Source organism: Gigantopelta aegis, chromosome 15 (genome assembly GCF_016097555.1).
Source record: "Gigantopelta aegis isolate Gae_Host chromosome 15, Gae_host_genome, whole genome shotgun sequence".
Lineage (NCBI taxonomy): Eukaryota > Metazoa > Mollusca > Gastropoda > Neomphalida > Peltospiridae > Gigantopelta > Gigantopelta aegis.
The window spans coordinates 16,425,084-16,452,194 of NC_054713.1; the positions used below are offsets into that span (position 1 = coordinate 16,425,084).

General features: G+C 40.7%; 1 protein-coding gene and 4 non-coding genes across 5 annotated transcripts; 3 read left to right on the plus strand and 2 right to left on the minus strand.

Annotated features, from left to right (window-relative positions):
- Positions 1-6,314: 6,314 nt before the first annotated feature.
- Trnal-uag lies at positions 6,315-6,396 on the minus strand. The gene has a single exon. It is a non-coding gene; the product is annotated as a tRNA-Leu (tRNA).
- Positions 6,397-7,649: 1,253 nt separating this feature from the next.
- Trnal-uag lies at positions 7,650-7,731 on the minus strand. The gene has a single exon. It is a non-coding gene; the product is annotated as a tRNA-Leu (tRNA).
- Positions 7,732-8,139: 408 nt separating this feature from the next.
- Trnal-aag lies at positions 8,140-8,221 on the plus strand. The gene has a single exon. It is a non-coding gene; the product is annotated as a tRNA-Leu (tRNA).
- Positions 8,222-9,763: 1,542 nt separating this feature from the next.
- Positions 9,764-9,845, plus strand: Trnal-uag. Its single transcript has one exon. It is a non-coding gene; the product is annotated as a tRNA-Leu (tRNA).
- A 6,921-nt stretch (positions 9,846-16,766) lies between these two features.
- Positions 16,767-18,299, plus strand: LOC121389682. The gene has a single exon (XM_041521332.1). The coding sequence runs from the start codon at positions 16,767-16,769 to the stop codon at positions 18,297-18,299; it is 1,533 nt and encodes a 510-aa protein (XP_041377266.1).
- Positions 18,300-27,111: the final 8,812 nt, after the last annotated feature.

Here is a 27,111-nt window from a genome sequence, read left to right on the forward strand (position 1 = left end):
CTAGCAGTGTCGCTGAGCGAATGGCAAACGCCCTGTCGTGTCATGTCATAGGGTTTTACGTGCACATTCAGAGCAAGCTGTTGTAGCGTACGGCTGTCGTGGACGCAAGAGCCGGCCTTGGCCGGCTCTTCCGTCCATGACAGGAAAGGTGGGGGTAGGGGAAGGAGGGACCGCCTGCACTAGCAGGTGCAAGGGAGCACCAGCAGCCCGATTGAATCGGTAGCAGGCGGGTTGGAGTGGTGGTGGTGCTATGGAATTTGAATGGAGCCGTTAATGTCAAAGAGAAAGTGGTGCGCAATTTTGTTGAGGAAATTTTGGCGCAGTTTTGAACGGTCGGTCGAAAGGTAAATGGCCGAGCTAATATAGGTTTTGATATTAGTGAATCGAGAGTAGCTCGTTAATTTTAGACCTTTACGATGCTGTGGTGTCTCCCTAGGTTGCCCATCGGGCCCTTATAAAGGGCCTGACCGCTTCTGGTCGAGGCATCACCAAGTACCAAGTTATTACCAGCAGCAAGTATTGGGGGTTTGGGTGGGGGAGGCCGATATTCGTTTGTTCAGCTTCCCCCGGGTGCATTGTAATTGTGTACTCGGAACGGTATTCTTTTGTCCGGTTCCTTATTAGAGCACGTGCTGGGCCATTAAATGGGGTGGGGGTGGGGGGGGGGGGGGGGCGGATGCATTGTTATCATTAGTTAATGCATCCTGTGTACTGTTGCAGTGAGCGTGTAGTCTGTATGTAAATCCTAGTTTGGTGTTAAGGTTGTACTTATTGTCTTACGTCCCTACTCTAGTGAATTCAACGGTCATTATGACCACCCATCCCCCTCCGTCTTTGTATAGCATTGACGGAGGGACGGTTAGACTAATCTGGCTATCTAATTTGAAGGGTGGAACCCTTATAGTTTAGGTATTGGTTTAAAAAGCCTAATGCTTGACATACTTAACTTTATTACCAATCAATGAAAGAAAGAAAGAAAAATAAAGAAAAATAGGGTTAAAGTATCTAGTAGCAGTTGTATAGTTGACAGCTAAGTAATTAAGAATGTTTTTATTCCCGCCCCCCCTGAATAATTATTTTATATAGAAATGAAATGATTGAGGCGAAATGAACGGTATCTATATGTTGGTAACTGTTAGTAATGTAAAATAATTTAGTAGGCTTACTTGGTTAGTATTTTAAGTCAATCTTGTTTTTCCTGCTTGCTATTTCCTCAGTTGCCCTAGTTGACTTACCTTAGTCAATCATGGTTTCATGCATCAGTAATAAAGACATGGTGCGAGTGCAAAACACAAATGTGCAGTTTATTTACATGCGAGGTTCCTTGTTCGCGATTGGCTGGATTGGACCAGTGGGAATGCTGCAAGAGAAAGTGGTAATTAGTGGTATCCTATCTTGTTTGTTTTAAGGGCCACAAAAACATTTGGGAGTGGTATACACCAATTGCAACACACGAGTTTCAGAACCTGAATAAATATTTACAGTAAGGTTAACAATGGTTATTAATTATTCGCAACCGTCCCGCCGTTGAACCCCGGGGTTGGAGTGCTTGTCGGTCGTGTGCTTAAGGTCGCTCTTCCCTCCCGGAGTTGTACAGGCGGGTGGTTTTGAATAATTATTGATTAATAATTTTATTTTATGCCAGCTATCTAGTTTAAGTATATGCTTTTACTTGTGTCGTTTCACCGTTCTCCCCTCGGATTGGAATACATAGTCTGGTCGAGTGCGAAGGGTGGATGTTCCGCCAAGGGGTCACAGGTGTCACGATTTAAGTATTGTCATATCTAGTAGTTATTAATCACTCGCTACCGTTCCGCCGTTGATCTCTCTGGTTGGAGTGCTTGTTGGTCGAGTGCTTAAGGTCGCTCTTCCATCCAAGAGATATACAGGCGGGAGGTTTTGAGCAATTGTTAATTTATAGCTGCATTTATATCAGCTAACTAGTTTAGGCATATGGTTGTACTTTTGTCGTTTCACCGTTCTCTCCCCGGGTTGGAATACCTAGTCTGTTCGAGTCGGTAGGGTGGATGTTCCTTCCAGGGAGTCACAGGTGTCACGAGTTAAGTAGTATACTAATTACTTATCTTAGTTATAGATCGCCACCTTACATCCGTTGGTCTCCCAGATTGGAGTGCGTGTCGGTTGAGTGTAGAAGGTCGCTCTTCCCTCCAAGAGACGTAAAGGCGGGTGGTTGCGATCTTTTTCTAAATTTTTAGCTTTTGACTAAATGACTTGCCAGGAGCCCACTGGGTGCGCTACGGCTTCCCATCCTGCCTGCGATCGGTCGAGTTGGCAAACGCCCTGAATCCTTTATTTATATAGGCCCCACGGTAGCGTCCCCACACTATCTCGAGGTGAAGACGTTCTGGGATGACTCGTAGCCATCGCCGTATATGGGCACGTTTCAAACATCGTGGAATTTTCTACTCGCCATTGACTCACATATGGTTCACACACACACACACACACACAAACACACACGCGCGCGCGCACGCGCTATCTTGCCATCCGGTAGTCATTAATGACTTCTGCACTATCTGTATAGACCCCGACAGCTACCAATGATTACATATGGAAAATCCAGGGGCGTAGGCTGGGGGGGGGTTCGGGCTCAAGCAAATGGTCCGCTTTCAGAGCTTAAACATACAGGTTTATACATATTGAGTTTCTGGTGGTGCAAAAACAAAATAGAAAGGGGTCCACTTGGTTCATATTCGAACCCCTCAGGTCCAGATCACGCTACGCCCCTGAAATCTGTATGTTAATATTTATTGTATCAGCCAAGAGTGAATAGTTTTATGTAAATAATTTCTCACATAGGTTATTTTACCATAAACAGACGAACACACACACACACACACACACACACACACACACACACACACGTACAAACACACACACACACAAATAGACACAAACAAGCACAAAGAATAATAACTCAACAATCAACAACTTAATATGGTAAACACATCTTCTTTAATCAAAAATTAACATTACTATGTACGATAGTTACAACAGTTAGCCTATGCAAATGTGTCATTTATTTGAATTTGCTGCGAGAACATTAAATCTCGTTAGCAGAGTTTTAACAAAATTATCGTGAAATGTTCTCGGCTGTGTTATTCCTGCATCTAGGCACCTGTATCTAGGCACCTGAAAAAGCAAAAGAACGGTAATGTGTAAATACAAATAAACAGCAACATGAAACCATCTTAAAATCAAATGAACGGTAATGTGTAAATACAAATAAACAGCAACACGAAACAATCTTATAATCACATGAACGGTAATGCGTAAATACAAATAAATAGCAACACGAAACAATCTTAAAGTCAAATGAACCGTAATGTGTAAATACAAACAAACAGCAACATGAAACCGTCTTAAAATCAAATGAACGGTAATATGTAAATACAAATAAACAGCAACACGAAACCATCTTAAAGTCAAATGAACGGTAGTGTGTAAATACAAATAAATAGCAACACGAAACAATCTTAAAGTCAAATGAACGGTCATGCGTAAATACAAATAAACAACAGCATGAAACCAGTGTCATCTTAAAAGCATGCTACCACAGGTTACTGATCTATTTACTGGACCGATAAAGTACTACTGAGAACCATATTCCAAAACAAAGGGGACCAGAAGTCTGTTCACGTGATTTGTACCTAGGTAATCGATTGATCGGTTACGTGATATATATCTTTGTAACATAATCAATTATGTATGTATGTGTGTATGTGATTGTATAAATGTATATAGTTGTTTGCATTATTGTAGCTTACTATCAACAATGGCATTTGGAAGAACAAATAAACTGATATATATGAAATTATTGTGTGCAAAAAAATCCATACTGATCTACTACAAAACATTAGCATGATCCCAAATGATTTGGCTATACACATTTTATAACTCTAAGCAAGACAATGTAAAATAGAGTACAATATAATAATTATGAAAGGTTATACTGGCCGAAATGTTTTACAAAATATATAAAAACTCAAGATAGCCCCTTTAACGACAAGGCAGTTTATATATCAGTTCAGTATATTTTAATGTTTCTTTCAAATTATGTTGTTTTGGTAAGTCCTGAAGGTCACACTTGTCAAACATTAAAACTTTCAAGTAAGGTTTGGTCACTAGTGCAGCTGCAAGCGTATTCATGTTTCAAAGAAGATAACCCTGCAGTCATTATTGGGCATACAACATTTGTTGAACTCCGTCTTATTCACGTGCTTCCAGCAGCCGACATGCCAAGAAAGCAGTGCCTTTCTTATATCACGAGAATATCATTATGATTCTTGATTGTCTGTCCAAGAAGGCCTCAAATGTGTTTCATCCATATTCACAGGATTTCATTGCATTGTGATGCAACATCAAAGACATGCATGAATAATGACTGTGAAACATGTTATGATGGGAAACGATTTATTGAGGCATTTGAATCGAAGGTCACCAGAATAACCCGAGAGCATTAAGCTTTGTGGTATCAGTGGGTCAAGGTTGATGCAAAGTTTGAGAAACAACTTCAGCAGGGTACTGTAGGCGAAGTTATGTTATTACTGAAGTCAAAGTTACCAAACTTTCTCATTCATTCCTATGTAAAGAGGGAACAGGCGTCATTCTTTGAGGAAGTAAAACATGTAACTGATCCATCACATGCAGTAATTCAAGTTGATTCAAGTGGACTGTTGGTGGTATGAAATCGTGTGTGTTTGCCAGCGATAATCTCACACATTTTAAAGAAACTGTTGTTCCATATATTACACTTCTCATTCACAAAGTTTTGAAAGCAAACCCTGATATATCGACCATCCAAATATTTAGTGATGGAGTAACATCCCGGTAGAAGTTGATAACGGTTTGGAGTGAAATTCGTCTTAGTCCAGCAATTTGGATAGCTGTGGAGGTTTCTGCCCTAAATCGATCCCAAATGTATAGCGACCGTATGTATTGATATTGGCCTGGGATGGTCACTCTTGGCCAGCGTAACCTTGTTCTGTACGAGTGCTTCCTGTGCTATTGTAACGCATCCAAAGCCATTAGCTATGCATAGATGATCTGATTTACACAGGTTTAGGAGCTGAGTGCCATGGGCTATTTATTCTCCTGATATCTTGGCTTACTGAGACTATTATTTTAAGATATACCATTAACGAAATCTTATCATGTCAATATCTATGTTATAGGGAAGATCAGGGTTTTTTTCATCAATTGTGATATATTTAGTCTGGCAAACATTTTGTTCTTGCATTAAAATCACCAAGTAACAGTAATGGACTTCCTAATTGTATTTGCTGATTTATTTCACTTTCAACAATAGTAAATGTATTTTTCTTGTAATAAGTGGAATTTATTGGAGGAATATAAAGGATGCCAATCAGCAATTTTGCATGTGGGCCTATATTCTCACGTGGGATTTGAAGCCAAGACACAAATTCTGTTTTGTGAGTAACATCAATATTGAGACTGGTAACTAGCTTGAAAACAAACAAACGAACACATATTAAGATGCATTTTTGTGATTAACGACGAACCGATCAATTTCAAGCAGTCATGGCCTATTTCCATTGTTCACTTTTTTAACCGCCCATGTGGCATGGGTCCGAGAATTGTACGCTGGTGTGTGTCATGTGTTCATGTGCAGCTCGAGTGTCGTCTAGCTCTGCAGATTTTAGGAGACGCTTTCACTAGGGCTCACGAGGAAACCCGCTATATTTGTTTGTTTGTTTCCATTAGTAGCAAGGGATATGTTATATGCAGCATTCCATAGACAGAATAGCACATACCACAGTCTTTGCTATGCTAGTCGTGATGCACTGGCTGGAACGAGAAATAGCCCAATAGGCCACCGGCAGAGATTGATCCCAAACCCATCGCGCATCAACGAGCGCTTTACCACTCGGCTACCTCCCGCCCATTGTAGTTCGTATATTCGTGTATAGAAAGATGGCTACTCATCGGCCTCGGCGGTGTCGTGGTGTTGACTGAAATCGAGGGCGCTAGTGAGAGGAAACCTAGTTTTATCTATATTTATATAGAGTAGGATAAAAAATTTTTTAAAAGCGTACATTTTTGTCCTGAAGTTTTTTGTGCGTTTTTTTTTTTTTTTTTTTTTTTTTTTTTTTGGGGGGGGGGGGGGGGAGGCACAGACCTATCAGAAGGAGAATTTCCCATTATTAAGTTGACGCTTATGATTTACCTAACTAGTGTCGTATATCTCACCTCCCACCTACAATTCTATTTTAAACGTACCTACAGTATTAAAGTGCAAAAACTCGTACTATTTCTAAAATAAAATAAAATAATGGCAGCGGTGGGATTCGAACCCACGCCTCCGAAGAGACTGGTGCCTAAAACCAGCGCCTTTGACCGCTCGGCCACGCTACCACAATTATAACAGATTAAACAGGAGACGTGACAGAACTATCATTTTGTTATTATTTATTATTTAAAACATGTTTGTTTTGATTAACGACACCACTATCAAATCTTTTATATGCATCTTCCCACAGACAGGAAAGCACATACCACATCCCTTGATCAGTTGTGTTGCAGTGGTTGGAACAAGAGAACAAAAATCAGTAGAATGGATCCACCCATGTGGTTCGATCCTGCGACGCAATATTATTATTAATCCGACTTAGTTTCGTGCCTATATCATTATATGCAATTACGGTTAAAGCACGCTGCTCTGGGCACTCGTGCCATTTATCTGAACTGCGATTAAATAATGGTTAGTTAGAGAGAAGTCGGTGTAGACACTGTAGTGGCTTTTACCCAGCGGCAGGCGAACCTAATGTAGTGTGTTGTGTTTAATAACACCACTAGATTACAGCGATTTCTTTAAAGGGACATTCCCGAGTTTGCTGCAATTTTAAAGATGTTATCGACTAACAGAGACTTTTTTATGATTGTAATTACATATCAAATATATTTTTCTGCATAAACTATTAGTGGCTGTATATTAAACGTGTTTCTGGTCGTTCTAATATTTGTACTAAGTTAAATTTCATTTTATTTCCTAAAAACTATTTTATCGTACGTACGAAATTATTTGAAGACAAAATCCAGTTTGGGCTTCTTACAAATATTAAGACGACCAGAAACACATTGAATATAAAGTCACTGATATTCTAAACGAGAAAATATATTTAATATGTAAGTTTACTCGTAAAAATATATTATTAGTCGGAAACATCTTACAATGCACCAAACTCGGGAATGTCCCTTTAAATATTGGGAGGCGTGGGCATATCCCAGTGTGAAGGGTCCTCGACTTTCAAAGTGAAATCAGACATGATTGGGGGGTTTTCGCGTTCCAACCAGTGCACCATAATTGGTCAAAGGCCGTGCTATGTGCTTTCCTGTCTGTGAAAAAGAGCATATAAAAATTCCTAGCTGCACGAAGAAACAATTTAGCGGGTTTCCTCCGATGGCTACTAGTGAGAAATACTAAATGTCTGACATCCAATAGCCGATGATTAATTAATCAATGTTCTCTAGTGGTGTCATTAAACAAAACAAACTTCTGATGATGGTGGTGGTGATTATACTACTACTACAGCTACAGCTAATGTTCATGATGATAGTAGTAGTAATAATTTCTAAAAAGTAATAACAATAATGACAAAATTATAAATTGGCAGCGGTGGGATTCGAACCCACGCCTCCGTAGAGACTGGTGCCTAAAACCAGCGCCTTAGACCACTCGGCCACGCTACCACAAAGACGACTGTTGGCAACAGACATGCTACTGGACGGACAGAACAGTTTCTCGTTTGACATTGTTTTGGTTTGTGCAGTTAATTGTTTAAACTGTGAACAACAGTAATAAAAAAATATTTGTTTTGTATGACAGTTATACATATATTGTGTTGTAACGAAGAGTTTAGACAGACAACAGCTATTCGAGCTGAGTGGTCAGTAAAATAAGTCAGCTGAACTGTGGATTGGTGCCGGCACCGAGGTACGAACCCATAAACCACCAGTTTTACCAACACGTCATCGAGACGAGTTCATTTATTTGTTCTCCAGTTCCTAGCTGTCATAAGCAACACACCAAAGTTAAGATATGAAACCATCTTGATATGGATTACAGACGTCATGTTTATTAATGTCGAGTGTTTTCATGGTAGCGTGGCCGAGCGGTCTAAGGCGCTGGTTTAAGGCACCAGTCTCCTCGGAGGCGTGGGTTCGAATCCCACCGCTGCCATATTGTTTTTTGTATATTAGTTCTGTTTTTTTTTTCATGTACTATTACAGATCAGGTTTGATTTTGGTGGTGATTTACCTAGTTTTGACAGAAGTATGGCCCTTTAACTTAGGAAATACCAAAATATGTTGGACTCGTCATTGCGTTAGCAGTACTCTCAGAATGCTTGTTCTCTGACGCAAACAGTCTGTAGAGAAATACTTCAATCCACAAAGGGGCCCCATTGTGAAAACGAACTAAAGCCAAACAATACGTCGTTTGACAAAGAAACAACTTTTGTTAATTCCATTACAGGTGAAAACGAAACTCCACAGTAAACAAGTGTTAAAAATTAGATTAATAGTGAGTGTTTCACTAAAACAATCTTACACTGGTAAAGCACTCGCCTGCAACTTTCCCAGAAGATACACATTATCTAGTATCGACTTCACACGACCGAGGACTGCCACTTTCATGGAAGATAAACTTTATCTAGTATTTACTTCGCCTGTAGGACGACTGTAATTTCCAAATTATATTCTTTTTCCAATTTATTATGTAAATCCCAATAAATTTTGTTTTCCATTTGATGTTTCTTGATGGAAAAATCCCTAGCACATTTTTTTATTTTATTTTAAAGTGTCCCACCATATCAAAATATTATTATTAATAAGAGGATCACTATTAGCCTGAACTAAAATCTCTGTAATTTTGCTATTCAAGTCTAGATCTTTGAGTAATGTATTATTAAAAATCCATACCCCAGGTCCTCTTTCTACCTCTGACATATCAATTCTAATACATACAAAACTTTGATCACTAAAAGTAGTATGTTTAATATAACAAGTAACAACATTATGAATCATTACTCTACTACATAAAATATAATCTATTCTACTTTGTTTTAAATTGCCTTCAACAACTTGACTTCTGGTATAAGATCTTTTATCTGGATGCTTATATCTCCATATGTCAACTAAATTACAATTTTGACTAAATTCTCTGAATCTTTGATAACTTTGTTTATTAAAATGCATATTTGCAAGCCTATGTAAATTATTATTCATTATTTCATTATAATCTCCTGAAATAATATTAAAATCTTCAGAACATATGTGTTGTTGAAAGCAATCAAAAAAATTAATTATTTCTGTAACACAATTAGGTGCATATATACAAAACACATTCACCTGTTTGTCATGTAAATTCATGCAAACTTTAATACACCTTCCTGTCAGTTCATCACTTAAAACAGCCCATGATGTAACATTCAATTTATAAGACTTAGAAACCAAAATAGCTAATCCCCTAGAATGACAATCATCTGCATTATTATAATAGATATCCCGGTGGATCCATTCTACTGATTTTTGTTCTCTTGTTCCAACCACTGCAACACAACTGATGAAAGGATGTGGTATGTGTTTTCCTGTCTGTGGGAAGATGCATATAAAAGATTTGATAGTGGCGTCGTTAATCAAAATAAACTTGTTTTAAATAATAAATAAAAACAAAAATGAATGATAGTTCAATCACGTCTCCTGTTTAATCTGTTATAATTGTGGTAGCGTGGCCGAGCGGTCTAAGGCGCTGGTTTTAGGCACCAGTCTCTTCGGAGGCGTGGGTTCGAATCCCACCGCTGCCATTATCTTATTTTATTTTTGAAATATTTGGAGGTTTTGTTGGGTTGTTTTGCACTTTAATACTGTAGGTACGTTTAAAATAGAATTGTAGGTGGGAGGTGCGATATACGACACTAGTTAGGTAAATCATAAGCGTCAACTTAATAATGGGAAATTCTCCTTCTGATAGGTCTGTGCCACTAGTGGAGTAGTTAAAAGAAATAAAGTTCTTCTTTTTCATCTTCTTCTTGACTCCACCCGTTATGAATCGTAGGGGCTCGGTTGGCCATGGCTGTGGCATAGCGAGGGAGGTGGGGGTGGGGGCTCGGTTGGCCATGGCTGTGGCATAGCGAGGGGAGGTGGGGTGGGGGGCTCGGTTGGCCATGGCTGTGGCATAGCGAGGGGAGGTGGCGGTGGGGGCTCGGTTGGCCATGGCTGTGGCATAGCGAGGGGAGGTGGTGGTGGGGGCTCGGTTGGCTATGGCTGTGGCATAGCGAGGGGAGGTGGTGGGGGCTCGGTTGGCCATGGCTGTGGCATAGCGAGGGGAGGTGGGGGTGGGGGCTCGGGTTCCATGCTCCCTCAATCAAACATTTTTTGTTTAGTTTTTACTGTTCTAAATTTTATAAAATCGTACATACATACCAACATACATAGTGTGGGTTCCCCCACCGCCACCCCAAACCCCACCACCCAGTATAAAATCCTGGCTACGCAAGTGGGCGATGGACACTACCTGCTGAAGATCATGGCAGTCGCAGCCATTATTTTTCATTTCCTTTCAACTTAGTTTTGTGTTTATACCCAATTAAGGTTCAAGCTTTGTGTCCTTGGCACACACCTCATCTCTCTGGGCTATCTGATTAGGACAGTTGGTTAGTTGTTAGTAGTTAGTGGTTAGTGAGAAAGAAGAGGGCGTAGTGGTCTTAAAGGGACATTCGCGAGTTTGCTGCATTGTAAGATGTTTCCGACCAGGACAGTGGGTTACTTGTTAGTGGTTAGTGAGAAAGAAGAGGGTGTAGTGGTCTTATACTGTACCCATTGAGTCGTGAAAACTCGCTCTGGGTGGAAACCGGTACAGGGCTGCGACCGATGGCTTAACCACGACACCGCCGAGGCCGATGAGTAGCCATCTTTCTATACATGAATATACGAACTACAATGGGCGGGAGGTTGCCGAGTGGTAAAGCGCTCGTTTGATGCGCGAGGGGTTTGGGATCAATCTCCGCCGGTGGGTCCATTGGGCTATTTCTCGTTCCAGCCAGTGCATCACGACCAGCATAGCATGCTGCATATAACATATCCCTTGCTACTAATGGAAAACACAAACAAATATAGCGGGTTTTCTCGTGAGCCCCAGTGAAAGCGTCTCCTAAAATCTGCAGAGGTAGACGACACTCGAGCTACACATGAACACATGACACAGACCAGCGTACAATTCTCGGACCCATGCCAAATTGGCGGTTAACATGTGAACAATGGAAATAGGCCACGACTGCTTGAAATTGACCCGTTCGTCGTTAATCACAAAACTGCATCTTAATATGTGTTTGTTTCTTTTCAAGCTAGTTACCAGTCTCAATATTGATGTTACTCACAAAACAGAATTTGTATCTTGGCTTCAAATCCCATGTGAGAATATAGGCCCACATGAAAAATTGCTGATTGGCATCCTTTATATTCCTCCAATAAATTCCACTTATTACAAGAAAAATACATTTACTATTATTGAAAGTGAAATAAATCAGCAAACAAAGTTAGGAAGTCCATTACTGTTACTTGGTGATGTTAATGCAAGAACAAAATGTTTGCCAGACTATATATCACAATTGATGAAAAAACTGATCTTCCCTATTACATAGATAATGACATGAAAGATTTCGTTAATGGTATATCTTAAAATGATAGTCTCAGTAAGCCAAGATATCAGGAGAATAAATAGCCATGGCACACAGCTTCTAAACCTGTGCAAATCGGATAATCTATGCATATCTAATGGCAGATTAAAGAAGGAAGGAAGGAAATATTTTATTTAACGACGCACTCAACACATTTGTATATACGGTTATATGGCGTCGGACATATGGTTAAGGACCACACATATATTGAGAGAGGAAACCCGCTGTCGCCACTTCATGGCCTACTCTTTTCTATTAGCAGCAAATGATCTTTTACATGCACCATCCCACAGACAGGATAGCACATACCACGGTATTTGATGGACAAGTCATGGTGCACTGGCTGGAGCGAGAAATGGCCCAATGGGCCCACCGACGGGGGATCGATCCCAGACTGACCGCGCATCAAGCGGTAATGGTAGATTAGGTAATGATAAATATATCGGAGAACTAACATGCAAAGACAGTAGTGTCGTTCATTATGTTATTGGCCAACAATTAGTCCAACATTTTGGGGTAACAATACGAACGATACACACAGAAACACGTGTCAAACAAGCGATCGAGGTCATGAAAAATCTATGCATGAACTCTGCCGCATCAGCCTGTTGCCCGATACATATCTCGTTCCAGCCAGTACTCCACATCTGGTGTAACAAAGGCCGTGGTATGTACTATATATGTTTCGCAGTGGCATAAAGTTTGGAGCGAACTGATTGGGGGCTAACTGACATGCGGGACGAACTGGAACAAAATGGAAATGAACTGGCTGGTTGGGGTGAGGGTGAAACATCAGGTTCCCGCCTCTAACATAATATGAATATTTAGACACGGTAATTACCATAGTTTGACACCCAATAGCCGATGTATTTTTCGTGCTGGGGTGTCGTTAAGCATTAATTAATTAATTCATTCATTCATTAGACACGTTAAAGAAAGAGACCGAACACGACGATTATGTCTTCAGTACCTTAAGGCGACGCCACACGACACGAGTGTCTCGTATAGACACACTAATAGGCGATTGTGACAAGCCAACTTTCCTATTTCATCGATGTTATGCAATCGGCTATTCTCGAACTAGGCGCTCTATCATCTGTCGTCGCCTTTAGAAGAAAATGTCGCCTGTGTATTCGGGATCTTAACAGAAAATGCCGACCGTGTATTACATCGAAGTCAACAGTAGTGGTAAAACTACCGTTTCTGGCGCAGTTTGGCCCATTCACTTAACACGCAAGAGGTGTCACCCTCTCAGCGTCACCCTCCCAAGAGGGGATGGTGACGTCACAGCCCAGATGAATTTTGATTGGCTTACTAATGGAGATTTTAAAAACGGGGAAATCCAATAGCCCGACATAACCAGGAAGTTCAACAGTATACAATATTAACTAACACGTAAACCAACAATAAAGACAATTTCACAAATATTAGATACTTTGTTAATTCGAGTCCAATGTTTTATTATGTATGTGTGTAAAGTTTTCCCAGCCAAACAGTTAGTGTACGTGTCGACAGCGAAGCGCTTTAAGTGCGCGCTAAAAATAGAGCCCGGCTGGTTAACTGCAGTTGATAAATCAGGTCCAGCATGGAACCAAAACACTGAAAGCCGTGACTAGCACTGTGCCTGTTTACATGTCATATCATTTATATACTAAAATATGTTTTTCTACAGGCGAATAGCATAGTATACATACAGTTACAATGATACTCGAAACGTAGCCAGTAGGCTAAAATAGTTGAATCCAGTACATAATACATCAAAACAAGGCCGACAGCTCTCGATCGGCTGACCTCCATTCATAACCTGACCTCAAGCTATGTTTAGAAAAACATATACTCTGTGTAGCGAAATAGCTCTCCAACAACCCTGTGTGTATAGGGTTTTTTTTAATCTTATGGTGATAAACCCTTTGAGGGTTTGATATTTCAAACCAATCTAAGACAGTCACCTTTTAGTAACCTTCAAAGCATTATAACATTTATAAACTAACCATTCAGCTGTACAAACAAGATCGACAGTTGACTATTGTATACTCCAGTGAAGGGACAACATCTTCAAGCAGAGACCATCAAAAGACGTCTTACCTCTACAGAGGCTGATGCGCGAATGAGAGCCGAAAATGCACCAGTCCATTTGTATTTCAGAAAAGGGGCGGGTGGGGTCTTTTTATGTTTCCAAAAATGTTCTGTTCGTATTAACTTATATATTTAAAAGAACAATATCCAATATACGAATATAAACAAGCATACCATATGTAAACAATAATTACAATTATATTACAGGAAACAGAAGCACCTTTAAACTTTCCTACACCCCTAGCTATGTTAGACTCGTCCAGAGGGTATATAAACCGAAAATTCACCCCAATTTTCATTCCACAAAATTGACTCGTAAGAGGAACGACGCAAATTTATTTTCTCATAAAAAGGACGCCAATTCAATTTTATGAAAAAGGTAGGTTTTATGAATTTGTCTTCAGTCTCAAAATTAATATAATGGTTATTAATTATAGGCATCTATACTGGAATCGACTGTGACGTCATGTCCAACTCTGTGAGACTGAATGGAGATGTATATCGTCTCATAGGGAGGTCATCCAGTATTCATCTTGATACATTTAAGTCACGGTAATGGAAAAGTGGCCCCGTCTCTTGACATGGACCCAGCCCTCAATGTCCACACATGTCTTGAGATCAGAATGAGATAAACTGGCTCTACTCATTCAAGGGTATTTTCTCATAAGACGTGACTCAAATGTAAATGCTATCCCATAGTGCAATAACCAATGTATTTATATAATCAGGTATTAATATAAAGCATGATGTAATATTTATAAGAATCAATACTGAAATCGACTGTGACGTCACGTCCGACTTTGTGAGACTGAATGGAGATGTAGATAGTCTTATGAGGAGGTCATTCGGTGTTCATCTCATACATTTAAGTCACGGTAATGGAAAAGCTACCCGTCTCTTGACATGGACCCAGCCCTCAGTGTCCAAACATGTCTCGAGATAGGAATGAGATAAACTGGCTCTACTCATTCAACACATGACGTAAATATAAATGCTGTTGTACAATAGACATAATAGTATATCCCATCTCGCATTCGCCATCTGAGTTGTACTCCTTCATTACAGATTATTGAGCCCAACGCAAAGAGAGGATGCTACAGGTGTGAACTGTGCGAGCAGACTTTTACCCAAAGACAAGGGTTACAACGGCACACGAAGACGGCTCATGCCCACCAAAAATTCAGCTGTCAGAATTGTCACCTCACCTTTACCAGGAAGGACAATCTCCAACGTCACATCAAGAAGAATCACACATGTCAAGTGGGAGGTGCAGCAGACAACGTGGATGAACCACCATGCAACCTACAAGTATTGGGCGGTACTGTTAGGATTCATACTATCCAAGGAGAGGGCATACAGAAGTATGACCCAATGGCATTTCTGAAGAGCACTTATGACAAAGTTAAAACTATCTTGAAGCAAACCCTCAAAGACAGAGGAGCACTCAAATGGTATTTAGCCATGAATGTAAAGATGACCAGACAGAAAGGTGAGGTCACCGATATGGCTGAGCCACACTTCAGAGGAAAGTGTCAGACAGCAATGAAGTTTGAAGATCTAGATGGAGCCATGAGAGAATCCATCAAGAAGATTTTTACATCCTTCATTGAATACCAGAGACAGGGCAGCAATTGGACTGTGGACAAAGTGTTGAATGTCACTATCCACATGGCCCGCTATAGGCCACTCAAGGGATCAAACTATATTCCTCTTCCCATCAAGCTCAGATCCAAGCACGCCATCATCAATGTCAAGAACAGAGATCAGAAATGCTTCATGTGGTCGGTCTTGGCGGCATTACACCCAGTTAAACGAGACATGGATCAGGTAACTAAGTATACTCAACACATTAGTCAACTAAACATCACAGGGATCACCTTTCCAGTCAAGATGGTGGACGTTTCCAAGTTTGAGACACAGAACAACATTTCCATCAACGTGTTTGGTTATGAAAAGGGAAATGTATTTCCTATCCACGTGACCAAACAACATTTTGAAAGGCACGTGGATCTTCTGATGATTGCCGATTCAAAGAAGTCACACTATTGCTGGATTAAGGATTTGAATCGGCTACTATTTGACCAGAAAAGCTATGGCCATCGCCATCACTATTGTCCTTACTGCCTCCATGGATTCACAAAAGAGCGACTGCTGAAAGACCATGTGCCCTTTTGCCAAGTACATGGGCCCCAGAAGGTGGAACTCCCCAAGGAAGAAGACAAATGGCTCTATTACAAGGATTTCAAGAAACAACTCAAAGCGCCATACATCATCTATGCTGACTTCGAGTGTCTACAAATTCCTATTTCGAGATGTGAGAAAAACCCAGAATATTCCTCGACGGAGAAAACTACCAAACACGTCCCTTGTGGGTTTGCTTACAAAGTGGTTGGAATGACACCTGAACATTGCAAAGAACCTGTGGTATACAGAGGAACAGATGCAGCAGATAAATTTGTAGAATGAATGGTCCAAGAGCAAGAAGATATAGAGCATCAGTTCAAACGCTGTGAACCAATGCATATGACAGGAAGGGATTGGCAAACCTTCAAAAAGGCAACTCATTGCCACATCTGCAAGAAGGAGTTGGGAGAGGATCGAGTACAGGATCATTGTCACGTGACTGGACACTTCCGAGGAGCAGCTCACAATGGGTGTAACATCAACTACAAATTCAGTGGTCGCATCCCTGTTGTCTTCCATAACTTGAGAGGCTATGACAGTCACATCATTATGCAGGCCATAGGCAAAGTACAGAACAAACCCTTGAACTGTATACCAAACAACATGAAAAAGTATATCTCGTTTTCCTGAGATGTATGGATTTTATTGACTCATTCCAGTTTACCAACACTTCTTTGGAGAAACTCATAGCCAATATGGCCAAGGAGGGAATTTCAAAATTCAGTCACATGAGTCAATATTTTAGCCAAGACAAACTTCCTTTGCTACTTCGAAAACAAGTCTACCCATATGAACTATTTTGATTCAGAAGAAAAATTCACAGAGACCCAACTTCCTCCACAAGAAGCTTTCTGCAGTTCATTGACTGGCGAGACTATCACAGATGAAGACTATGAACATGCCCAGATCATATGGAACGACTTCAACATCAAACATCTTGGAGAATATCACGATTTGTATGTCATCACCGATGTTCTAGCACTGGCTGGTGTGTTTGAAAATTTTCGAGACATCTGTTTGAATTACTACGAGTTAGATCCTGCTCATTTCTACACATCACCAGGTCTGGCTTGGCAAGCCGCTCTGAAAATGACAGGAGTGCAACTGGAACTACTGACCGACATTGATCAACATCTATTCATTGAGAAAGGGTTGAGAGGTGGTATCTCGTTTATCGCCCATCGCTATGCCAAATCTAACAACACCCATCTTCCAGAGTTTAACCCTGAACAACCCGAGAGCCACATAATCTACTTAGATGCAAACAATCTATATGGCTGGGCCATGTCACAACCTCTACCTGTTCGGGGATTTCACTGGCTCAATGAGACAAACATAGAACAGTTGGATATTGCCCAGGTGCCAGATGATGCATCAGAAGGATACATCTTGGAAGTGGATCTCGACTACCCCCATGAACTCCACGACCTGCACAATGATTATCCATTAGCCCCCGAGAAACTCAAGGTCACTGAAGAGATGCTCTCCACATATGCCAAACAGCTGTTAGATGAACTGAACTTGAAAGGGACATCCACCGAAAAGCTAATACCTAATTTGCTGCCAAAAGACAAATATGTGGTACACTACCACAATTTGAAATTCTATCTTTCTCTTGGCATGAAGATGACTAAGATTCACAGAGTGATGGCCATTGAACAGCAAGCCTGGCTAAAAGCCTACATTGAGTTTAACACAGAAAAACGAAAGGCTGCAAAAAATTATTTTCAAAAAGACTTTTTTAAACTGATGAACAATTCAGTCTTTGGAAAAACGATGGAAAATCTTAGGAAACGTGTGGATGTCAAGCTTATTAGCAACAAGAAGAGAGCATGTAAATTGGTGGCGAAACCCAACTTCCATGCCTTCCGCATCTTTAATGAAGATCTGGTGGCTGTCCACCTTTCAAAACAGAGGCTGTACTTGAACAGACCCATCTATGTTGGGTTCAACATTCTAGATGTGTCTAAAATATTGATGTACAACTTCCATTATAACTACATCAAAGTGAAATATGAATCAAAAGCCCAACTCCTGTTCACGGACACAGACTCATTGTGTTACAGCATCCAAACAAAAGACATCTACCAAGATATGATGGAAGAACGACACCTGTTTGACACCTCTGACTATGATCCTGGTCATCCACTTTACAGTACCACAAACAAGAAGAGCTTAGGTAAAATGAAAGACGAAATGCATGGCATCCCTATTCATGAATTTGTTGGTCTGAAGTCCAAAATGTATTCACTCATCTACCAGGAGAAGGACCAGGTAATGGAGAAGAAAACAGCCAAAGGAATTGTCACAGGGATTCTATAATTCCCGTAACTGAATAAAACACGATTATCAAAATATCTCTCCTAACTGTATATCTATTAGATCTCTCTGTAACAGGCTGTTAAACCCTAGTATGGCTCGTCTAGGTATGATCAGAGATACGATCTTATATAAAGTATATATTATTATAGCACGTTAGTTCTCTAGAAAACACAACAAAAACACAATACACTTTGGAATCTGTATTAATCTACGCTGACAAATGTACAGCCGTAGTAGTAAATTAATAACAGCAATAATAACAACCCAGAACTGATCACTTAATTAGTTAATCTCTAGGTGTCTAGTTACACAATATGCGAATCACTTCACCGTTACACCACACCCACACGTGTGATAATTGAGAAACGCTTACAGGAGAAGTTAATTAATAAAGGAATTACAACACCATTCCTAACTGGTTAATTTATAATTAACCCTTACTACTCGTTCAGTAACGTGTGATAATTTAGAACGCTTCTTGGGGAACTTAATTAATAAAGGAATTACAGCTCTATTCCTAACGGGTTAATTTTTTAATTAACCCTTAACTACTCTTTCAGTAATCTGTAACACAATATTAATACTGGTACCTATCAAAATAAAGACAATAACCTACAGTTTACCTAGGGTCTTCTAGGATGACTGGCTAAGCTTTATATTACCAAATACTCATATAATGTTAGAACAAGAAGTCTACGATTTACTTCGTCAGATGACCGAAGACACTGTCTAAAGAATATTGGTATAATACAGTACTAAAATATTTAAGTCACATCAATCACATCAAGGTTATACACAGAGCAGAAATGATATTTACCAAGTCCTAACGGACTACGTTCGTGATCCCCTCGAGCCGTCCTAATTCGTTCTCCTAGATATCTCTAAATCCTAGCTATTTATTCCAAAATCAGAATTGGCCTGGGGGAACAAGGCGGTACCTCACGTATCATCTCATATTCTACATTTACTAGAGTCGGTATATTCTCTCTGATCGTCAGTCTGGCTGTCGCCAGTCGTCGCCATCACGGTTGTAAAAACCGCACTCGCAGAGGTATTACGTAACTACTCACCACATGGCCTCCGCAGCTGGACTAAGTGCATATTGGAATGTCCGATCGAGGACGGTCGCGCAGAAGTCTTACGTAACAAGTTGCCCATCTGGGCTACGGGCAATAAACTGCACACGGCCCTCTAACACAATTAAAATCGCCACAGGCGAAACAAATTTAAGAGCATGTACCGTGACACACCCCCACCTCAAAAGGGATATTTCCTCTACTCTAGGAATAGGGAAATATACTACATTAAAACAAAAAGGTGCGTTAACCGACGCATACGGACATTTATAACACAGGTAATAATAAGGTGACTACCAGTAATCACACTGAGTCTCTGAGTCCCTGGTATACAAATAAAATATATATAAACAAAACAGAAATAAAGAATGTCAACACACATATCATAACGTTCAACTTCGGGACAGGGCATCAGCGATTACATTGGATGTGCCCTTGATATGTTCAATGGTAATTGGGTATTCTTGCAGAAGAAGACTCCACCTCAAAACTCTCTGGTTGGTGGCTTTCATCCTGTGAATGAAAGTAAGCGGATTATGATCAGTAAAGACCACCACTTGGTGCACGGCCGATTTCATGTAGATCTGAAAATGCTTCAGAGCTTGTACCATGGCCAAAGCTTCCTTCTCTATAGTGGAATAGTTCACCTGGTGTTTGTCAAACTTTTTCGAGAAGAAACTTACAGGATGGCCCAGTCCATTTTCGTCTTCCTGGAACAGCACAGCTCCAGCTCCCACGTCACTTGCATCCACAGCTAGCTTGAACGACATTCGGTAGTCTGGTGCTGCCATCACGGGAGACGAGGAGAGCATCTGCTTGAGACGGTTAAATGACGTCTCGCATTCATCTGACCACTGGAACTTCGTTTCCTTTTTTAGCAGAGAGGTGATGGGGGGCCGCTACCGTCGCAAATCTAGCGCAGAAACGAAAAAAACGATAATAAACCGGCCATGCCAAGGAACCGGCGAACTTCACGACGGTTGGTGCAGGGTACTGGCTGATGCTTAGTGTCTTGGCCTGCAGTGGGGCGACGCAACCATGTCCGACAGTATGACCTAAGTAGGTCACTGAAGCTCTCACGAATTCGCATTTGCCCAGGTTCACCGTCAAGTTAGCTTTCTGTAGGCGACTGTATATTAGTTGTAACCCTGTTAAATGTTCATCCCAAGTGTCGGTGGCTAACACCACATCGTCCAGATACACGCTGACGTTTTCTAAATCAGATAACACCTGGTTCATCATCCTTTGAAAGGCAGCAGGAGCAGTCTTCAAACCAAACGGCATCACTCGGAATTGGAAGAGGCCGTCAGGTGTGATGATCGCCAGAATGTCCTTAGCTTCCTCCGTTAACGGAATGGCATAAAAACCCTTCAGTAGGTCCAATTTGGTGATGCACTGCGCGTGTCCAACTCGGTCGATGCAATCGTCAAGGCGGGGTAGCGGGTAGGCATCTGCCTTGATGAGTTGATTCACGCGACGTAGGTCAGCGCACACCCGGAAACTGTTATCTCCCTTTTGAATCAGAATAACAGGTGATGCCCACTGACTGTTTGATGGTTCCAGAATGTCGTGTTCCAACATGTAATCTATCTCCTTTTTTAGTGCCGCGCGTTTTACAGAATTTATCCGATAGGCATGCTGTCGAATCGGTGTAGCGTTGGGTTCCAAGCGCACATCCTGGATTAAGGTATTGGTGACCGTTGGAAAGTCCTGACAAATGGAAACATTGTCTTGTATCAACGTAGTCAGCTTTGCTCGCTGGGGGCTGTCAAGGTGCTGTAGATAAGAACTCAAGTCTGCAAGAATCTGGCTGTTGGTTAACTTGATCTCAGCAGTCTTGACGTCATCACAGGAAATTGAGTGACTCTCAATTTGGACAGGCAACACTGGAACTATCGGCAGTCTGTCAAAATAACCTTTTAGCAAATTGATGTGACAATACCTACTTTTCCTAACCCTATCAGGAGTGTTTATCACATACCCTGTCTCATTAACCCGTTTTGTGCACAACATAGGGACCGAAAATACCTGTTCTGTAATGAACCCCGGTTAATGGGAAGGTACAGCAGCACTTTATCCCCTGGTTTAAATTCCCGACTCTTAGCCTTCCTATCAAACACTGATTTTATTTTGCTCTGAGCATAGCTCAGATGCTTCCTAGCCAGTTCGGTCGCCTGCCACAACCTATCTCTAACTCTCCCTAAATAAATCAGCAGGTTTTCAGCATTATCCTTGTGTCACGGAACATGCTCTTAAAATTTGTTTCGCCTGTGGCGATTTTTATTGTGTTAGAGGGCCGTGTGCAGTTTATTGCCCGTAGCCCAGATGGGCAACTTGTTACGTAATACTTCGCACGATCGGACATTCCAATATGCACTTAGTCCCGCTGTGGAGGCCATGTGGCAAGTAGTTACGTAATACCTCTGCGAGTGCGGTTTTACAACCGTGATTTTGGCGACGATGGCGTCAGTAAGTCTGACGATCAGAGAGAAATAATACCGACTCTAGTAGAGTCAGACTATGAGATGATACGTGAGGTACCGCCTTGTACTCCCAGGCCAATTCTGAATTTATAATAAATAGCTAGGATTTAGAGATATCTAGGAGAACGAATTAGGACGGCTCCAGGGGATCACGAACGTAGTCCGTTAGGACTTGGTAAATATCATTTCTGCTCTGTGTATAACCTTGATGTGATTGATGTGACTTTAAATATTTTAATACTGTATTATACCAATATTCTTTAGACAGTGTCTTCGGTCATCTGACGAAGTAAATCGTAGACTTTTTGTTCTAACATTATATGAGTATTTGGTAATATAAAGCTTAGCCAGTCATCCTAGAAGACCCTAGGTAAACTGTAGGTTATTGTCTTTAATGTTTTTAAGTATTAATTCTGTGTTACAAGGTTACTGAATGAGTAGTTAGGGTTAATTAAAAATTAACCCATTAGGAATAGAGCTGTAATTCCTTTATTAATTAAGTTCCCCAAGAAGCGTTTCTAAATTATCACACGTTACTGAACGAGTAGTAAGGGTTAATTAAAAACGAACCAGTTAGGAATGGTGTTGTAATTCCTTTATTAATTAACTTCTCCTGTAGCGTTTCTCAATTATCACACGTGTGGGTGTGGTGTAACGGTGAAGTGATTCGCATATTGTGTAAACTAGACACCTAGAGATTAACTAATTAAGTGATCAGTTCTGGGTTGTTATTATTGCTGTTATTAATTTACTACTACGGCTGTACATTTGTCAGCGTAGGATAATACAGATTCCAAAGTGTATTGTGTTTTTGTTGTGTTTCTAGAGAAACCTACGTGCTATATTAATATATACTTTATATAAGATCGTATCTCTGATCATACTAGAGACGAGCCATACTAGGGTTAACAGCCTGTTACAGAGAGATCTAATAGATATACAGTTAGGAGAGATATTTTTGATAATCGTGTTTTACTCAGTTACGGGAATTATAGAATCCCCGTGACAGGAGTAGAAAATTGGGGCGCTCGTCCCGGATCTGAAACGGGACATACATATTTAAAAAAGTATTGTTTGTAAATGGGGGCTTATAAATTATTTTTACAAATTACCGAAGTAGCACGTTGTTCACTAGGAAAATTAATTAATAATAAGTGCGTCATATCTAAACATGGATAAGAATTTGCTGGATAGGCCTACGCTCAGTGTAGTGGAGATTAAGCGAGCACGTAAGGCGAGTTAGTTGAAAATCGCGGGTGAGCGAGAAATTGATTTAACATCAGCTAAAAACTTAGGTGATATAAAGACAATTATTATCCAGGAAGTTTTTGGTGATAGGCCTGTTAGGAAGACAGTGAGATTGTTCCAGAGATAGAGATAAATGAGTTAAGTGTGGAACAACAATTAGCTTTTTAAAAAGCTTGAGTTAGATAGAGAGAGAGAAGAGAGAGATAGAGATAGGGATAGAGAAGAGAAAGAGAGAGAAAGAGAAGAACGTGCATTAGATAGAGAGAGAGAGAGAGAAAAAGAAGATAGAGATAGAGAAGATAGAGAGAGGGATAGAGAAGATAGAGAGAGGGATAGAGAGAGAGAGAGAGAAAGAGAAGAGAGGGATAGAGAAGATAGACATAGGGATAGAGAATTCCAGTTAGAAAAATTAAAAGTGGAACATGAGTTAAAGTTGAATACTGAAGAAGTCAGACGAGAAGCCGGAAATGGGTTTAACATGTCGGAGGCTTATAGATCAGTGCCGGTATTTGATGATCAGGAGGTAGACATGTTCTTTCAACTTTTTGAACGGGCCGCTAAGCAGCTAAATTGGCCGGAGTCTAAGTGGACATTGTTTGCCGTGTCTAAGTTTAAGGGGAAGGCTAGTATAGCTTATAATTCAATGAGTGATGAGCGAGCAAGTCAGTACGGACTTTAGTTAAGGCTGCAGTGTTGAGGGCTTATGAATTACGACCTGAGGATTATCGTTTACGGTATAGCGAGTTGAAGAAAAACGCAGGGTCAGTCTTATAGTGAGTTTGTGGCTAAGAAGGCAGGGATGTTTGATAAATGGGTTGTTTCTCATCAGGTAGAGTCATATACCGAGTTACGGGAGTTGTTGATCTTACAGGACATTAAAAATGGATTACCAGTTAGCTTACGTATTCATTTAGAGGATCGTGATGTCAAAAAGATAGAGGAGGCAGGCATAGTGGCAGATGATTACGTGTTAATACACAAAGCTCAGGCAGTACAGGGTAGCTCTTGTACAACAGGGTGATAAGAAGAAATTTCAGCCAGGTTTTTCCCGGGAAAGTAAAACTATCGGGGAGAGTCATCTAGTTGGTCAGTTAGTCAGGCCAGGAATGCACCTGGTGGGCAAAGTAAGGATAGACCTGCATTATCAGCCCAATGCACGAACTTTTCGTCCACATTGCAGTTACTGTAAAAAGGATAACCATCTTATCGGGGACTGTTTTAAAAGGAAACGCGATAATGCGCAAGTGGTCGGTTTAGTGAGGTCAGCTCCGTTAGCGAAGAGAGTTAAATGGTTAGGCCCCATGGCAGAGAAAGTAAACCCGTAATGTGTCCACTGGTATGGTTTGTGATGTGAAACAAGAGTTGTGTCCTAAGGCAATATCAGTCTATAGAGATACCGGGTGTAGTCAGAGTCTGATAAACGCAAGAGTGTTTAGCTGGTATTGAAAAATTCAGACATAGGACGTAGTTTGGGATTAACCTCGGTTACTGGAGAAAAATATGGTTGTCCGGTGTACATAAGGTTTTCTTGTGTTCGAAGTTTGTGACGGGACCAGTCATTATGGGTGTTGTGAAGGTGGGGACTTGCCTGTTTGAAAACAAGAGGAGTTTTGTGGGAAATGATTTGACTAGTCAGTGTTGTCAGACGAAATGTGACCAACTGTTAATTGAAGACAGCACGTTACCAATAGAAGAGTGTGAGGTTGATGAGACTAGATATCCTGCGTGTGTAATGACTAGGGCTATGGCCAGTAGGTTAGCACGAGACCCAGAGGATATTTGTGATTTGTCTGATACGTGTGTTAGCCATGAAATTGGAGTGGATGAGGTTATCAGTAATATGGTAGATAAGTCAACTGAGGAATTAAATGTGGTGGAACCTGTTGATCTCCCGCAGAGGGGAATTGAACCAGTTGTCTTTGATAAGGAGGATTTACCTTGTAATAGACAAGAGTTAATTCTAGAGCAGGGGGGCTGATCCAAAATTGTTGGCAGTTCGCACTACATTGTTTAACTGAGAGAGTATTAATAAATAAGAGAGTTAGAGATCGGAGGTTGCCGGCGACCGAACTAGCTAGGAAGCAACTGAGCCATGCTCAGAGCAAAATAAAATCAGTGTTTGATAGGAAGGCTAGGAGTCGGGAATTTAAACCAGGGGATAAGGTGCTGCTGTACCTTCCCATTAAACGGGGTTCTGTGCAGAACAGGTATTTCGGGCCCTATGTTGTGCACAAACGGGTTAATCAGACAGGGTATGTGATAAACACTCCTGATAGGGTTAGGAAACGTAGGTATTGTCACATCAATTTGCTAAAAAGTTATTTTGACAGACCTGCCGATAGTTCCAGAGAGACGGTCCAAATTGAGAGACACTCAATTTCCTGTGATGACGTCAAGACTGCGGAGATCAAGTTGGCCAACGGCCAGATTCTAGCAGACTTGAACCCCCAGCGAGCAAAGCTGACTACATTGATACAAGACAATGTTTCCATTTGTCAGGACTTTCCAACGGTTACCAATACCTTAAGCCAAGATGTGCGCTTGGAACCCAACGCTACACCGATTCGACAGCATGCCTATCGGAGAAAACCTGGAAAACGTGCGACGCTGAAAAGGAAGGAAACGAAGTTCCATTGGTCAGGTGAATGCGAGAAGTCATTCGACCGTATCAAGCAGATGCGCTACTCGTCTCCCGTGATGGCAGCACGAGACTACCGAATGCCGTTCAAGCTAGCTGTGGGTGCCAGTGACGTGGGTGCTGGAGCTGTGCTGTTCCCAGAAGACGAAGACGGACTGGACCATCCTAATGAAAGCCTCCAACCAGAGAGTTTTGAGATGGAGTCTTCTTCTGCTCTGTGTATAACCTTGATGTGATTGATGTGACTTTAAATATTTTAATACTGTATTATACCAATATTCTTTAGACAGTGTCTTCGGTCATCTGACGAAGTAAATCGTAGACTTTTTGTTCTAACATTATATGAGTATTTGGTAATATAAAGCTTAGCCAGTCATCCTAGAAGACCCTAGGTAAACTGTAGGTTATTGTCTTTAATGTTTTTAAGTATTAATTCTGTGTTACAAGGTTACTGAATGAGTAGTTAGGGTTAATTAAAAATTAACCCGTTAGGAATAGAGCTGTAATTCCTTTATTAATTAAGTTCCCCAAGAAGCGTTTCTAAATTATCACACGTTACTGAACGAGTAGTAAGGGTTAATTAAAAACGAACCAGTTAGGAATGGTGTTGTAATTCCTTTATTAATTAACTTCTCCTGTAGCGTTTCTCAATTATCACACGTGTGGGTGTGGTGTACCGGTGAAGTGATTCGCATATTGTGTAACTAGACACCTAGAGATTAACTAATTAAGTGATCAGTTCTGGGTTGTTATTATTGCTGTTATTAATTTACTACTACGGCTGTACATTTGTCAGCGTAGGATAATACAGATTCCAAAGTGTATTGTGTTTTTGTTGTGTTTCTAGAGAACTACGTGCTATATTAATATATACTTTATATAAGATCGTATCTCTGATCATACCTAGAGACGAGCCATACTAGGGTTAACAGCCTGTTACAGAGAGATCTAATAGATATACAGTTAGGAGAGATATTTTGATAATCGTGTTTTACTCAGTTACGGGAATTATAGAATCCCCGTGACAGGAGTAGAAAATTGGGGCGCTCGTCCCGGATCTGAAACGGGACATACATATTTAAAAAAGTATTGTTTGTAAATGGGGGCTTTATAAATTATTTTTACAAATTACTCGAAGTAGCACGTTGTTCACTAGAAAATTAATTAATAATAAGTGCGTCATATCTAAACATGGATAAGAATTTGCTGGATAGGCCTACGCTCAGTGTAGTGGAGATTAAGCGAGCACGTAAGGCCGAGTTAGTTGAAATCGCGCGGGTGAGCGAGAAATTGATTTAACATCAGCTAAAAAAACTTTAGGTGATATAAAGACAATTATTATCCAGGAAGTTTTTGGTGATAGGCCT

Bases quoted from the DNA above. Each gene is read 5' to 3' on its own strand.
- LOC121389682 (XM_041521332.1), top strand. From the start codon at position 16,767: ATGAACTATTTTGATTCAGAAGAAAAATTCACAGAGACCCAACTTCCT.